General features: G+C 44.4%; 1 protein-coding gene across 2 annotated transcripts; it reads right to left on the bottom strand.

The window, feature by feature from the left end:
* Positions 1-162: 162 nt before the first annotated feature.
* On the bottom strand, positions 163-16,121 carry atg5 (ATG5 autophagy related 5 homolog (S. cerevisiae)). 2 transcript variants are annotated; one of them, XR_005100566.1, is made up of 9 exons: positions 16,002-16,121; positions 15,458-15,649; positions 15,241-15,368; positions 14,835-14,913; positions 14,576-14,738; positions 14,307-14,401; positions 8,603-8,720; positions 5,430-5,696; positions 163-273 (listed from the first exon to the last, which is right to left on the bottom strand). XR_005100566.1 is itself a non-coding variant. In XM_037273047.1 (8 exons), exons 2-8 carry the CDS (start codon positions 15,563-15,565, stop codon positions 5,560-5,562), a joined length of 828 nt encoding a protein of 275 aa, XP_037128942.1. In that variant the 5' UTR covers positions 15,566-15,649; positions 16,002-16,121; the 3' UTR covers positions 4,667-5,559. The 2 variants fall into 2 exon arrangements, 1 of the variants encoding a protein (XP_037128942.1); XM_037273047.1 differs by lacking the exon at positions 163-273 and having other exon boundaries at positions 4,667-5,696.
* Between the last annotated feature and the right edge of the window lie 58 nt (positions 16,122-16,179).

Below are 16,179 nucleotides of genomic sequence, written 5' to 3'. Positions count from 1 at the left end.
GTTTTTTTATCTCCAAATTCTTCATTTTTAAAATCTTACTGAAATTTTGTTCTAAATGTGATTTTTTAAATTTTACTTTTCAAGATGAATACAAAATGTATTTTTCTTAATTTATTTTTCTCGTTTATTTGAAATTCTCATTTTGGTTCACGTTTTTTTTTGTTGAAAGAAATCAATATTTTTATTGCTTTAATATTCTTGTATTCTTAGTACACCACTGTCCGTATGTGACACTCCAAACCAAAGTTGACTGGACTTCCAAACTGCAAACGCCTAAAGCAGGAAGAATGTGAAGAAGAAATCAAGGGACTTTTCGTTGTTTAATCCTGGCCCCTCCCTCAAGCACATTTCTTATGCACTGGCCCCACCCACTTTCTCATCTTCCTCTTGACCAAAAAGTGTCTCGTCTGTTCTTCGTGAGCTTTAACTCCACAAACTCAGTGTGCGTGTGTGTGTGTGTGTGTGTGTGTGTGTGTGTGTGTGCGTGTGTCTCTCTCTCTGTGTTTACATGCTAGTTGGTTTACAGATTGTTTTATTTATGTGCAAAAATGTCCAAATGTGTAAATTATGATGAGAATTATTATAAATGTTCACTGCTTTTAATCCAAACCCTGGCATGTTGTTATTGACATCTACAAGAACAAACGAAAAACAAATGGTACACTTTCATCACTAACACATCAGAATTTCTCACTGACAAATTTGAATAAACACATTTATATATATTTTTTTTCAATTGTAGTTTTATTAGCCAAATTATACATTTTCCACAGTGGGCGGATTACTCTCAATATATGTGTATAATGCTAATATAATACAGTCATATATTTAGAAATTTTTATGAGCTGCAGGTTAGTTGGATTTTTATTTTATTTTTTAAAAACATCATCGCTACAAATTACAACGCATGGTATAATCCATACTTTGACTTTTGACTTTGATATTGCGCAAGCAGGTCCAATTTAAAAACTGAAACATCAAAAACTTGATGTGCTAGAAAAAAGTAGTTTCTAAATCGGAGTTAAAAATAACTTTAGCCATCTTTGATTAAAAAGTATCTTTTGACCATTGTTATTTCCACATACAAATATTGAAAAGAAAAAAAAGTATCACGCATATTGTCCGGCTATATGGCAACATGTGAGTCTCGGACAAGCTAATAATAGTCGAGTGGGAATAATAATAAGTAGCAGCTGTCCTCGCTTTGCTGACTGCTCACATTTGCTGTCGCTCGTCTTCACAATTTACTATTTTTTTTAATTTTTATTTATGACGAGGCAGGAAGAAGAAAGTCGTCAACGTTTATGTCGCTCTGGCGTCCGGCAGGAAATGGAACACGGACCTCCCGAGGCCTGCCGCGACCGAGCGCTTTCATCATGCCGCCGGACGACATACGCAACTTTACCTGACAACCGCCTCTCGTCTTACACAGTCGCCCCAACGTATCCCAGATGACTTTTGGCTACAACTTGACCTGGTTCTCCAAATGTCAGCAAGCAATCAGACTCAGAGCTGGCTTAGCTACATTTACTCTCAAAACAACTTTTGGGATAAATTCTTAAATTTCTTTTTTGGTGTCCAAAAATGCCACATCATGTCCACACATGTACTTTTCCAGGAGCAAAAGGGATTTCCAGCCTACTCACACCCCCCTAAGGTATTTTTACGGTAAATACGATGGAAGTCGTCACGGAGGTCCGGCGGACGGGATGAAGGCTGAATCATCATCCTCATCCTCATCCCGTCCTTACTCAGTGTAAGGAAGGCAAGACTAGTTGTTTGCGAGGAGCCAATCATCAGTCATGACCTCCCCCAAGGCCCCCGAGCGCCACACGCTGTTTACTAATAATACCGCTTGTGCTTGAGCGTGAGACACTTTCAAGAAAGGACATCAAAGCTCGTCTAGCCTCTCAGCATCGTCATCCTCATCTTCCTCCTCTTGTAATAGCCGCTTGTTCGAGCTCTTGACAACACTTTAATGACAGCTTGAAGCGTGTTTATGACGTTACGTGCATGCACAGGCCAAGTTTCGTTTTCAGCAGTCTTTCGGTCTGGTGAATGCAAAGTTTAGAAAAGCAAAGGCAAAAGCACGTAAAGCAAATAAAGGCCAAGTGAAGGAAAGCAAAACTAGACCAACCCCCCCCTCTCTCTCTCTCTCTCTCTCTCTCTCTCTCTCTCTCTCTCTCTCTCTCTCTCTCTCTCTCTCTCTCTCTCTCTCTCTCTCTCTCTCTCTCTCTCTCTCTCTCTCTCTCTCTCTCTCTCTCTCTCTCTCTCTCTCTCTCTCTCTCTCTCTCTCTCTCTCTCTCTCTCTCTCTCTCTCTCTCTCTCTCTCTCTCTCCAAAAAAACTAATTATGACATCATGTGAGGGCTGAGTTCACTTTCCACTTCTGTTGATTTATAATTGTTGAGAATATCTCAAGACCGGCCAGACACTTGAAGCAACAGCCACAATCAGATAGACGACTTGCGTGATTTTCCATGTTATGAGTGGTGTTTGATCTCAGAAAGCTCAAAGCCACTCATTTCATGCAAAGGCTGCCCGTGTCCTCACACTTGTTGCCATATAACACGGCGTGTACATGTGTGTGTGTGTGTGTGTGTGTGTGTCTGTGGGGCATGTCGCGGCTTTTATTGCAAAGGGGGAAAGTGGTGAAGTTTCTTAAGGAATGTCTGCACTGCATAATTGACTTTGTCACGTTATACACAAACACTTAACACTGTTGAGCTGACTACACTAATACACTCTATGTGTGTGTGTGTATGTGATGACTACTTCATTAAATGTGTTAAGAAAAGTGAAAAATATTGGAAAAATATAGGTGAATGTTAAGGAAAATATAGCAAAGTAAGAAAAAAAGATCACAACAAATAATGGTTAAAACTGGAAAGTACATGAAAAATATTAGACAAAAAACATGCAGGACCCGGAAAAAAAAAGTAATGTCAGAAAAAGAAATTAATCAATAGAAGAAAGTTCCCAAAAATATTGGTTAACCGTCGGAAGAACTAAATTTAGAAAAAAATGATAATTAGAAAAAAAATGGGCAAATTATGCAAATAAGAGGAAAAAATGTATATTAGTAAAAAAACTAATGGCACTCGAGCTGTGAGGCACAAGGACATTATGCAAACTCCACACACAATTACCCGAGCCATGATTCAAACCCAGAACCGGACGCGCCAACTAAACAATTCCACAGTTTGCTCTTGTTTCTCAAGAAGAATCTCGGCCTGTCAGGATGTTTCAGATGTCTGCCATTTTCTACTAAATACTACTGGTGTTGTAAAATGGACGTTCCATTGCAATTCGTCAGGCAGCCCGTGGGTATGTGCACGAGTACTGTACGCAAGTCAGACGGCGGCTCGGATGAGGAGAGGCCCGTAAAAAACTGTGTGTCAGCTGGGACCAGACATTCATTCATCACAAGACTTCATTACCCACACACAAATACACATATGCACAAACACACATGCACACACGCTGAGCTTGAGTCAACACCGTAAAGCCGCCATCCCATCATGCTCGGCGGCGACCACTCTGCCGTGATGACATGATCCGTGACATCATTTTAAACACATGCGCTATAAATTAGCAGTTTCAAAATGCAAGCGTGGCCGGCAAAAGTACTCGCATGCTCTACGTAACGACAAGTACGGGTACTGAAGCAGAAAAGTAAAAGTGCTGATCCAACTATTAAGTTAAAAAAAACAAAAAAAACAATACATGCACACTCGGGGTCAATTAGACAAAGTGCTTTTTGCTGCCATATTGTGGCCAAGAAACTATGTTGATGTAAATTGGGAAGCTTCACTTAGACAAAAGCAGTGCTTTGCTTTTGTGGTACCTAGGACTAGATTGAAGTGAGTTGAGGAGCCTCATAACTATTTGAGAAGTTTTATTCAGACAAAAGTAGTGCTTTACTTGGGGGCGTATATTGAAGTGGGTTGAGGAGCTTCAATTAGACAAAAGTAGTGCTTGAGCTTTCTGTGTCATTCTCTGCCTCAATTGAAAAGATGCCTATTTGGAGTTTGCTTTCATATATCGGGAAAAAGTGGCTAGAAAAATAAATACTAAATGCAGTACCAAAGTGTTTGTACTCGGTTACAAGCCCCCAGGGGGGCCATAACTGCTGTCTGTAATTATGTACGCGCACTCATCAGAGCGTCGCGGAGCAGCCACAGGCTCGTCTGACAAGACAGTTTAGTGGGCTCATTAGCGAGCGGGGGTACAAATGACTTGTATGGCGGGGGGTGGGGGGGGGGGGGGTCATAAAACTGGCGAGATGAAGGAGGAGGAGGGGCACACGGAGAAGAAGACGCTTCAAAGCCGGCGTGTCGGAACGCAAATAGCTCAAGCGTCGCGCATGCGACATGATTAAAAAAAGAACTGTTGAAAGCGCTCGGCGGTGGAAGAAAGAAATTGCGCAACAGACGATTTGTCCGACCGGCCCCCGTTTACTGAACACGCACATTTGGGACGCTCGTGAGTCATTGGTGACACGCAACAAAGTCAGTCCAGTCTGGCTGGGCCTCGGCCATCTCCACACGGGGACACCGCGTGATGTTGGCTGCAGAACATGCTCGAGGAGGAGGAGGAGGAGGGCGGGGGGGGGGGGAATATCAACAAAGACGAGCAAGTCAAGTAACAGACAAAGAGGAGCTAAATGGAGAAGTGAGGCGACCGCGTAAACAAGGCGGCTGTTTATTGTTGTCTCGGACCAAAGTGAGGGAACACGTGAAGGACATAACAATGTGGGCGTAGAAAAAGTGACATTGAAGTGGTCGTAAAACTACAGAAGCCGCGACATGAAAAAGTCCAAATGATGGCTAGGATATCGATATATTGGGCGCACCAAATGCTAATTAGTGGTCACAAGATACTAAATGGCGAGTTCATTTTTTTTACAACTTTCAAATGACATGAATTAGATGGACAACAACAAGTATTTTTAGTAACTTTGCATCATGTGATGTTTGAAATCTGAACGTTTCAAAATTGTTAGCTTAACAGCCTTTTCAAAGTTAAGGTCAAAATAGCAATAAAATGTTATTTCAGTATGTCTGGGTTCCTATTGTTTGTTGAATTTGTTTTCAGAAACGTGGGTAATGCTACTTGGCTAATGCTAATTTGTGACCTCGAAATCTCATTTGGGGGTTAAATTATTATTATATTATAGGTCAATTATTTGGTGGTCACAAATGAGCATTTTCTGCCTACAATATCAATAGAGGGGAAAAGAAATCCTCGTATGTACCGGTTAAGGCTTCATATGAATCTGCTTGTTGGTTATATGCTGTTATTTGAGTATTTATTCAATATCCTTGACGTCCAGGTGAAGGTCCATGTTCTTGTATGCTCATTGTCCTCACCCGTAGGACAAAATGAGTCTCAAGGATTTTGCATAAATGCTCAAGCGCTTTTCCTTACCGGGGCTCAAACTGCAGATTTGTCCCACGAAGAAGATGTGCATCAGAGAAAGTTCTTTGGAGAACATCATCATCATCATCCTGCGCTTTGAAAGCGTTTATTTTTATCGTTGGTTGCCATGGCAACGGTCTCAGTCGGAGGGCGCCGGTATTATGCAGATGTGCAAAAAGTTGTCAGGGTGGCTGAGGTGCTCGCTGAGCCACTGCAGCGGCGTTTCCATCAGCGGCTCGATGCCGTGGATCACCACCTGGTGGCGCCGCTCCTCACCTGCGGGACACACGATTTGAATCGGACTTCAGTCGACTATATTAGGACTTACGGTCATCGGTGCAGTGGCAGACCGTAATTGATCACGTTTTTGTAAAAAAAAAATTAAAAAAAATAAATCTGCAAAGGGGAGATACACAAAAATAATTTAAAAATAAAATGAAAATCAATAATTATCAATAATGAAGCGCTCGACATCAACATTCACTTAGTACTTCAAGTAGAGAAAGGTTTTGAAGTGGTGGACATGTTCAGGCCGGTGGCAGTTGATTATTTTCTGCGCTCAACTTTCGCTTTGACACATTCGGTTTCGCATCGACAAACACGGCGAGCAAAGACAGCCCGCTAATAAAGAGCGCGTCGGCAGAGTGACCGTTGTCGGCATAGAGCGAGCGAGCGAGCGAGCGAGCGAGACTCCAGCGTTCCGTTTCGGAATGTCGGAAGCGGCAGAACGAGCGCCGATTTTAGAGAGTAAGCAGGTTTCGGGTGCTGCGGCGGTTGGCACTCGGCAACAACGCCCTCCTGAGATGACTTGGTGCCGGCTGTGCTTTTGTGTGTGTCTGTCTGTCTGTGTGTTTGTGTGTGTGCATGTTGTATACGATCAGACTATTTTTTTTTAGGGATGTTCAATACAACTTTGTTACAGACTGATAACGCGAATATCAAATCTTGATCAGTCACCGATACCAAGTGCCGATTGAGAATTCTTCTATCCAGAAAATATTCAAAATTGATACCTATTTACAGTTGTTCTAATTTTTAGCTAAAAAATTGTAAAACAACCTCAAGATACCGGTATCGGCCTCCGTCGCGAGTACCGATACCTTGCTGGTATCAGTACCGATACCGATTATCGGTACTCGCCCATCCCTGTTTTCGTTTTTTTTTTTAAAATACACCTTTGCGTAGCCTTTTTTTGTTGAAAATGTCCAGTTTAAATGCGGGTCAATAAATCCGATGGCGGTATCACATCATGCGCTTTTTCAGACACACAAACACTTGCGAGTGGGTGGGTTGTAGTCTATGAATGAGAAACGGGGGGAAAATATCAGTGGGCCCAACCCCACGCCCACTCGAGACACACACAAACATTTATGCTACATTAGACACGCACACACGCACGCACACGGTCTGACTAAGCATCAACATCACGGCAGTTGATGTTTTAATTAAGTCAGAGCGAGCATGTGGAGGGGGCGGGGCTATGCATGTCACTCAGGCCGCACGGGGGCTTTCCTCCGCTTGGTCGCAAATAACAAAAATGGACGTGTCGCGCTGCGGCCGAGAGGAAAAAAGGCTTACGAGCCGTCTCAAATGTGTCATGCGTGGGCAAAAGGTTGCTCAACAACACTCCTGAAGTACAAGTCAGACTTTTTCCCGTTGCATGCTGGGAACGGCAGAGCTGGGAAGCCCCTTTTGCAAACACTCGACAGTTTATCGATTATTTGGAGTCGGTTTGACCAATTCAAAGTTGGCTGAGATTTTCTTTATCTAATCAGACGTGACGTGACGCCCGAGCCTCAGACACAACACACTCATTTGAAGCGCCAGAGATCACAGAAGCTCTGGGGACCCCCACGGGATCTGAAGTGCGGAACAACAGCAGAGGCAAAGCCCACTGCCGCCCGCCGCTAACACACGACCCGCTGGCTCTAATCCAAACACCGCCACTATCTGCCAGACGAGCAGGCCACAAAAGAGCACTTTCACCTTGATCAGGAGAGACGGAGACTTCATGTCAAAGACATGAAAGCGGGATGAAGACAAGAGCTGGAGGAAGGGACTACACCTGACTGACACCTTGAAAGATAAACAAGGGCTCCTGGATCAGGAGAAGCCAAGATCTTTAACATCTGAGCCAAGAGGGAGGAAATGAGATGAGAGTCTGGATTATGTCTGTTTGTCTTCATTCTTCAGCTTGACGCACATTTGATTTAATAAGGTTGATTTAGGTAAAAATGTGGTGTTGAAAAGGATTTTTAAAAAGTGGAGGAAAAATAGATCTTTTTTTTCTCTTTTATCTCAATATCTTAAGTAGTTTCATTTTTAAATAGAACTATTTTCTTACCATTGCATTGATGTTTTATGCTCAATTCTTTTTTACTTTGTTGCTGTGGTTAATTTTTTTTTAAGTGCAGTATAAATGAAGTTGAATTTGTAAACATCATACAAAAACGGTTTTGAAGTTTTTCAAAGGCCCCCCCCAGGTGACATTTTAAAAATGAAAACACGAATGAAAAAAAAGTTCATTATTTTTATGCAACTATATTTGTATTTTTTATTGATTAAAACACTATTATTGTGGTTAATGTCAAAAATATACATTAAAAAACACGCATCCGTATTTGGTTCATCTAAATAAAGCTATCAGAAGCAATATCAGTGCAATGCATTCGCATAATGATAAAACATTCTTGATAAGAATAAAAATAACTAGACAATTTGCCATATTTTTTGTATTGGATTATGTGCTGACGTGGACTGAAAGTGAATGAGGCAACCATGTAGGTAGCCAGACGCAGAGGCGGTTTGTATGTGTGTGTGTAGGTGGGATTGCTCAGTCTCCAGCGAGCAGGTGAGTCTCCTGCGGGTCGTCTGTGCTGACGCTCCATTGTGTCCTTATCTACTTCCTCTCTTCAGTGTGTTTAGACTGCTGCTGCTTCCTCTCATCTTTATTTGGGCCACACACACATTGCCTCCGTGTGCGCGCGCTCTGATTTTATTTACTGTTTACATGTAAGTCTGCGAGAAGAGATGCGCTGTAATTAGGAGCGAGGGGATGAGGCAGAGAAGGTCCCTAATAAGAGCAAGCGAAGTGGTGAATGTTATTTTATTTTGTTTTTTTTAATGGCGAGAGTGGCTGTGACTGTTAAATCCCCGTGTGTGTGTGTTTGTGTGTTACCTACCGTCATTAGTGTATGCTGCAGGGTACATTTCTTTGAGCAAGTCGCCAAGAGTGTGAACGTTGCCTTCAGGTGAAACAGGTCGAAAGAGTTTCTGGATGAAGGGCCTGTCACTCATTGTCTGCAACAAAAGAAAGAATTAAGAGTCATTTGCGGAAACATGTTCCGGACATTTTTTTTGTTCTTGGCACCTACACAGTGTTCAAATAATTTGCTTGGTTAAAACAGTTGGTTATATAACACAGCGGCACAGATGCTATTCGTTAGCGTGTCTATGGTGATTTGCATTGTTTATTAGCATTAAGCTAATTGGACTTAGTTACCTGGTTGTTTTTGTTTTGTTTGACAGTAATTTGGGGGAATTTATTAAAAAAAAAAAATGATGTTCATGATTTAGCTTGGTCACTTGCCAGCCCATTCATGTGTTTCACTTCTTTCCGGAAGCATCTGCTCATCGACCGATAGCTCACATGAACTCTGAGAGGCGAGGGGGGAAGAAGAAAAAAAAAAAAAAACTTTTTTTTTTTCCCACAGACACACCCACGTCCTGGATTGCACCTGTTCGCTTCTACCGAGCATTCCGCCGTGTATGCAAATGAGTCATCCAACATTTGGCGTTGCGCTAACTGGAAGGCTGAAAGACGACGCGGGGAAACTCCGGGGCGCAGATCGAAAGCGATGCATGAGCCATCGACTGCTTTTTTGCCGCAGATGTGAATCGAAATGGACATGCTGGGATGTTGCGCAGATCTGCATCAGTCTGGAAGTCATCAGACGTGTTTACTGGGCTGCAGAAGAACGCCACTGGCCCGGCCTCAAGGTTAAATGAATCACGATAATCATGTATCGCTTATTGATTCTACCCCAAGGGGTTCAGAGGTCAGAAGCATTCTTTCCCCTTTCGCACGCCAAACTCTTTCCCCGAAAATAAGAAGTGAACTAGACAGAATTTTGGTTCGAGATGGACTTGGTTGTATAACTCATTCACTGCCAGTCCAGTCAAAATGGATCTTTGACGGCTATGTCCGTCAATGGGAGTGAATGAGTGGATTAATTTCGCATCTGATGAGTAACCTCCAATTTGGAATGACAACACACATTGTAGAAACTTGATTGATGGATGGTTCAGTGTAGACACACTAACCTAATCCAAAACTGATTGATGATGTCGTCGCGTCACGGTCCAGCGCGGCTAATGAATAAGCACGGCTGCTGTGTCATCGTGATGGCGTTTTTGGCCGGAGCCCGTCGGTCTTCACGACCCGATCGCACCTTGTCGACACCAGAGCCGAGGTGTCGAACAAGATCCCGGGGGGGACACGCGATAGGCTCTAATCATGAGAGACGTGAAAAGGAAACCAGTGTGCGGCGAGGTCGGGTGACGGCGTGGTAACTACACACCGCCGAGCAAAGGTGGCCAGGATGGCGTGGAAGGCGTCAAAGGCCACGTTCACGTTACACAGAAAGATTGAGTCATCGGCGGCAATTGCGACATGCTTTAGAGCGCCTCGTCGTCCCGAGCGAAGCAGGGAGAGTGCGTTTAAGTGACGGCGACTCGGATGCATTTTTAAAATGTGGCCGGTCTATGAATAATGAAAGACCCCGCGGGGCTATTGTTTCCCGAGGTGATGAAGACACTTTCTTTTGAGCCGCCCCGACACCTTAGCTGGCAGGGCGACACCTCGCTCTCACTCGGTGAAAAGAGCGGCGGAACTCAACACGTAGCCTAATTGTCGGCGGAGGGGATTTAATCCGTCTAAGTGATGGTGGTCAAATAAGCCGAGCGGACGGCGCTGTCAATCAAGAGTTGCTTCCACTAAAGTGTGAGCCCCGTCCATTTGCCAATTAAAAGTCCACCCACTTGTCACGGAACTCGAAATGGCCTCGAGACGCCTGATCTGGTGATGGAGCGACACAAAAGAGGTTCTAGCTATTTGATCTTTTGTCAAAATGTTTTTTTTACCTATCATACGTCTGGAATTTACTGTACAGGTACGACCACTCGTAACTCAAAATGGACTCTGATTCAGGTTTGGTCGCATTCAGAGTCTGTTTGAACAAATGCCAGCAAGCTGATAACGATCTGAAATGCGGTTACGGGAACGAATCCAACACACGGCAGAAACATGGAATTAATTATGTGGAAAATAACTCGGCGTTCCCGTTAGTGTCGAGACGGATCGCGACACGTCCGTCGGCGGTCACGGCTAAGAAGTCCTTACAGTAAAACCCGGCGTGACGTCCTCGTCACGCGTTGCCTTTGGCATCTTTATACACACACAAAAGCGCGCGGAGCATTCCCGCGTGTTGTAATTGTCTGTCGAGTCAGCCCGCCGCCCCCTTCACAGCGAGCCATTACGAGATATCTGGGAGGCAATAAAACATGCGTTCTTCTAAGCACGCAGCTTCCAGAGAGGCGGGGGGGGGCTGCTGAGTCACAGAGCGGGAACAACGAGGCGTACCTGACAATGTTTTGAGAATAGGGCAAGGCCATTATCAACAACACGTTGTTCACTCCATGAATGAGTGGATCATTTTGGAAAAATTGACCAAATTGATCAAATTGACCTAGAAAGGTTTAGGGTTGCCTCTTGGTGGAAACACAATGGAAGCAAAGCACTACTTTTGTCTAAAACGCTGCTCCTCATCTTATCGACATACGGCCTCGGCACCGACGTATGACAAGATGGCGGCAAAATTGTCAAAGGACGTCAGAATTTAAGAGGAAATTCACACCGCTGATTTCGGACCTGTCGATCAAACGCTTCAAATCGTTTGTCATTTCTGAATTCGGGGTACGAGCGAGAGACGCAAGATGTTGATTTAGCGGGCGTCCCCGAGACGGACGGACGCTGGCTGGCTGGCTGGACGTAATGAAAAGTGTACGTGACGGCCGCGAGGCGTCTTTGTCCCGGCGGCTGCAGGCCAGACGGAAATGAGCCCTCTGTTATTTGGACTCGCCGTTGTCATTAATTCTGTCGGCATCAAACGCAGCACATGTTATTTACACTAAAGACCGCAATCTGCCTTTGAAGGATGCCAAGCATGTGTTTGCCTGCGTGTGTGTGTGTGAGTGACTTCTGAGGGCCAGACAGCTTTGTTCTGGAATTTCTGCTGTCTTCTCGCATCCATGTTCACTTTCTCCGCGCCGGCGTCGTGTCACGACACGTCTGACCCTTCTAAACGCCGGATTTGCCTTCTCTCTCGTCTGCCGGTCTTCCTCGTTCGTGATTGTAAATATTTAGCGGTCGGGCTCGGCGTACCTGTCGCGTTATCGTGTTTTCTTCACTTGACCAAAATTGTGTTTATTGTTAATTACGTTTTTGGTGGAGTGTTACCTGTTCACGCGTCCACATTTGGAAGAGGTCCGATTCAGATCCGAGTCGATCTGACTAACTCATTCACTGCCAACCCGGTTAATATCTTTGATGTCTATAACCGTCAATGGCACTGAATGAGTTAAGTTCATCGTTTCCTCCAGTTTCCAACAATGAATCTTAAGAAATAATAACACTTAATTACACAAGACAAAAAAAAATTCCAAGTTCAGCAACTCTTTGGTCTGGATGGACTTACTGAGTGAATATTTTGAGAACATCTTGCTCCCCATCTTTGACTTAGTGTTCCGCCGGGTGTAAATATTTAGCATCTCGTTTCCAAAACAACGGAAAGTTTGGAGTCACGGGCCAAGAATCGCTGGCCGGCAGGTTTTTTGTTTTTTTCATGGCGACGACAAGTGCACCGTCTGAGTGGGCGTGTCAAAGTGGCTTTAAAGGGCCAAATTTTACTGCGGCACACAAGAATGTTTGTCTAAAGTGCATTAAAAGGCTTTATGGCACACGAGATGAGAGAATAAAGACGAGAGGCAGCGGAGCCGTCGTGACACGCCGGATGATCAATCACGGCAAACAACAAAGCATCACATCTGCGCGGCTCGCCGACAGTATTTTTGAGCCGGCGGGCCGACAATGAGAGCGAGGGGCTTTTCCCGACACCGCAAACGTCCTGATACTCAAAGCTCGGCTTGTTTTTCCCAAGACAAATCTGTTCCACATTCTCTCATCGGATTCGTCGTGACTCTTCAGTGACCGCCGGGCATCAAGAAGATTTATGGTTATATTTCCCCCTCCAATGTGGGAGTCGCCCGGCTTCCTGGTTGGTTCCGCGCGAGATGAGCTCGATGCCCCCACCCTCGGGACAGATCTCAAATATGATTGTTTTACGTCTACCAAGGTATTCTTACCTGGATTTTTTTTTTATGTAAGCGCATTTATTGAAACTGCCAAATTTGAATGTTACCGAGAATTTAATACTGATGAGTCGCAAAATAAGAGACGGCATAGTATTGCGGGACAACGACGTTCGTAAAAAATAATTGCTGAGCGATAACACAAGATGGCGGCGATGCACAGCTTTTGTCTAAATGAAGCGCCTCAACTCCGGTCAAAACAAAAGCTCCTTAACACGGGACAACATTGTACGGCGCAAGATGGTCAAAATGAAGCATCTCAACTCGGTACCCTGACACCAATTTGTCACAGGATAGCAGCAAGGCACTACTTTTGTCTAAATCAAGTTCTTGCACCCAGTTCAATTTCGTTTTTCAGCCCTGCTTTTGTTTCTGTCTCTCCAGTCAGGGGACTTTTCACCTGAGTCAGGAGTAAAGCGTGGCGGAAGTGGAGGCGGCAGCGGACAAGCGACCTGAGGCAGCGTGTCCACTTACGCCTCCGGATCAAGCGCCCTGCCTGCTCCCTGTCATCACAAAAGCAGCGATGACCTCATCTGTTTGGTGTACAGATGAAGATCTTGCAACTGGATGGAAACTGTGACGCAGGTGGGCGGGCGGGTGACAGACAAGAATGGCGTGTGGTGATCTGAGCATCATTTACAATAAGAAGGGTCCTTGCATTGAAATTTGGCCAAAATAAGCATAACTGGCGCAGTAATGATGAAGCATTGATTTCTTGGTTATCATTTCTGATTTCAAAATGTAATCTAATTGAATCTAAACAGTTTTATGATTAATATTGCATTTGTGGAATATGATTAAAGCAGCAAAATACTCCCATTTATATCCATCTCAGGTGGCGGCCATTTTGCCACTTGCTGTCAAATAAAAATGACATCACAGATGCTCAGGGCTCAGCTAACGACCAATCATTTTATATTTGAGTTGACCTTATCGTTCCAATACTTTTGCACATGTCCAACATTTCAAGCACCAAAATGCCCTGGAGCATATTCACAGGCTTGGCGGAAGAGGCTTCGAGCGGTAGCTGCTCATTTAACAGTAACGTCACGCAATTCTCCGAAACCGGCTGGTGTTTTTTCAAGGCGGTGATGGGGCTTTTTTTTTTTACGACAGCCTCAGAAACAAAGAGGCTGTGTTTGTCGCTGTCGGGGGAAGGCCCTGAAGGCTTGCACAAGCAGGTGAGGCTTTGAGGTAAAAACCTGCATCCAAAACATGTGCTGCTATGTGGAAAGTGCCAGGAAAATGCGGGAATCTGCTTTGCTCAGAGGTGATTTCCCCTTAAGGTTCTTATTCGACCCTCTGGCGCCATTTAGAGATGTGATTCACAACCGCGCTTGATTTTGAATTTCACTTCCCGCGAGTTTGTGGGTGAATTGAGACTGGTTGAAACATTCGTTTTTTGCTGGTGTGCCTTTGGGTTTTTTCTCATATCAAATACGTGGGGATGCTACTGACCTGATATATTCTGAAGGGGATGTATCGGAACCCTCCCTCTTCAGTGGGGTACTCCATCAGTTTCCTGTTCATGGCCCAGAATTGTTCAAACTTATCTGCAAATAAACACAAGCACACTTGTCAAGTGAAGTGGGCGTGTTGGAGCAGGTCAGAAGGCAAAAGAAGAAGGTGAACGTTGTCTGAGCGAGGACAACGTGACTGTGAATAAGTTCATGTTCATTTTATTTGCCCAACAGCTGCTCTTAAACATGTGCGTGTATGTTCCTCACCGTTCTGCAGGCCCATCCACAGTTGCTTGTGGTCCTTCTTCTGCATGTCGTTGACAACTTGGCTCTTGTGTTTGAGCGCATCGGCTTCCTTAATGCTGGACATGAAGTGGGCCTCCACCACCGAGCTGCACAAGCAGTGGAGAAGGTCCTGGTTCGGAAAGTTCTGATAGCGTAAAAGAATTCGTGTTAGCCACATGTAATATTTATTACCTCAATGAGTGACTTAAGAAATGTAAAATGAGTTAAGGAGAGCCGTTACTTTAAAGTGCACAGTGATGCTCCACGGCAAGACAGAGTTGGAAGCGTGGAGGTCAAACAGAACACCGATTGGATAGTGCCTGAAATTGGAAAATCAATTTCTGTTTGAACAACTCAATACTGAGCAATGTACTCTGTGATTTGTATTTACTGGAACTGCTACGGCTGATTGATTCTAATTGTTGCGTGGGGCCACACTGACACCATGTGGATCAATTTGGGATTGCGCTCAGAGTGAGTGCTCTGGCGTCACAATGATTGCATATAAGATGCGTACCTCTCTGGGAAGGAAATCTAAATTAATTCAACAAATAATCCAGAAGTCTTTCAAATGTAAATGGCCAGTGAGCTGGAATATTTGATAGTTCGACCATGCTACCAAGCAGCATCATCGCAACAAGCCTCACCATTTGAGCGGCGTCCCTTCATATTCAAACCACATCTCTCCCGCTTCCTCGGCCCTCATCACTTTCAGGAAGTGCTTCTTCACTTTGTCCGTGACCAGCGTCAGGTAGCTCACCCTGGGCAACAACAGCTGTGGGAAAACAAGTAGCTTACTGTCTTTGACTTCTTCTGACATATTGACAAGCGGATGTGTTGATGAGTGACGAGTGTTTGACATACATAGTAAGGCTCCGCCTCTCTCTCTGTCACCTCATCCTGGTTGAGAGTGAAGCAGGCTGGGATCCGGCCGAACCAGACGTCTCTTAGCACGTCTTTGTCATCTGCCATGTTGCTGCTGCTGCCCCTCCCAGAGGCTCATATAGACTGGACGCCTCTCAAGTCAGAGCCGAAAGTCCAGAAGCGCACAGCTTCCTGTCGTACCAGAAAAACATATTTGACATTATTTGGGCAGTTTCACCTCACCAATCCTAAATGGAACCATCCATCCTCCACTGGTGTTGTTCTCATTAAATATACACCAATATACATAAGACATAATAAACGACATGCATTGAAACGGCGTCTTCGACTATATTATTTCATTAAGTGAGCCACAAAAAGGAGGGAGAAACTAGTGGTAGCACATAAGCTAGGTAGCATAGCTAGTGTAAAGGCTACGCGGAAGTGTTTTCAAAAAACCGTTACGCGGCACTGACTTGGCTTTTCAGAGTTTGTCACGACAAACGGGTATATCACGCGTGTGTAGGAGTGGATAAAAGCCTACTTTTGTCTGCGTTTTGCGGTCAAATGGCAGGGAAGAAAGGAAAAGTGTTACAGCGATGTTGTCATTCCCGGGTGACTGACAGACGAAGAAGAACGCTTTGACAACAGCGACCACTGGAGACGGCTGGCAACTTGACGAAAGTAATTTAGTTTGATCATAAATATTTTTTTTATTCTAT

Source organism: Syngnathus acus, chromosome 16, assembly GCF_901709675.1.
Source record: "Syngnathus acus chromosome 16, fSynAcu1.2, whole genome shotgun sequence".
NCBI classification, from domain to species: domain Eukaryota; kingdom Metazoa; phylum Chordata; class Actinopteri; order Syngnathiformes; family Syngnathidae; genus Syngnathus; species Syngnathus acus.
Note: the sequence above shows the minus strand (reverse complement) of the source record. Positions and strands in the feature narration are given on the sequence as shown.

Excerpts from the sequence above, each read along its gene's own strand:
- atg5 (XM_037273047.1), bottom strand. The coding sequence starts at position 15,565 with ATGGCAGATGACAAAGACGTGCTAAGAGACGTCTGGTTCGGCCGGATC. Across the intron at positions 14,914-15,240 it reads GAAGGGACGCCGCTCAAATG|GCACTATCCAATCGGTGTTC; the intron begins GTGAGGCTTGTT and ends TTCCAATTTCAG. Across the intron at positions 5,697-8,602 it reads TGCAGCATACACTAATGACG|GTGAGGAGCGGCGCCACCAG; the intron begins GTAGGTAACACA and ends TGTGTCCCGCAG.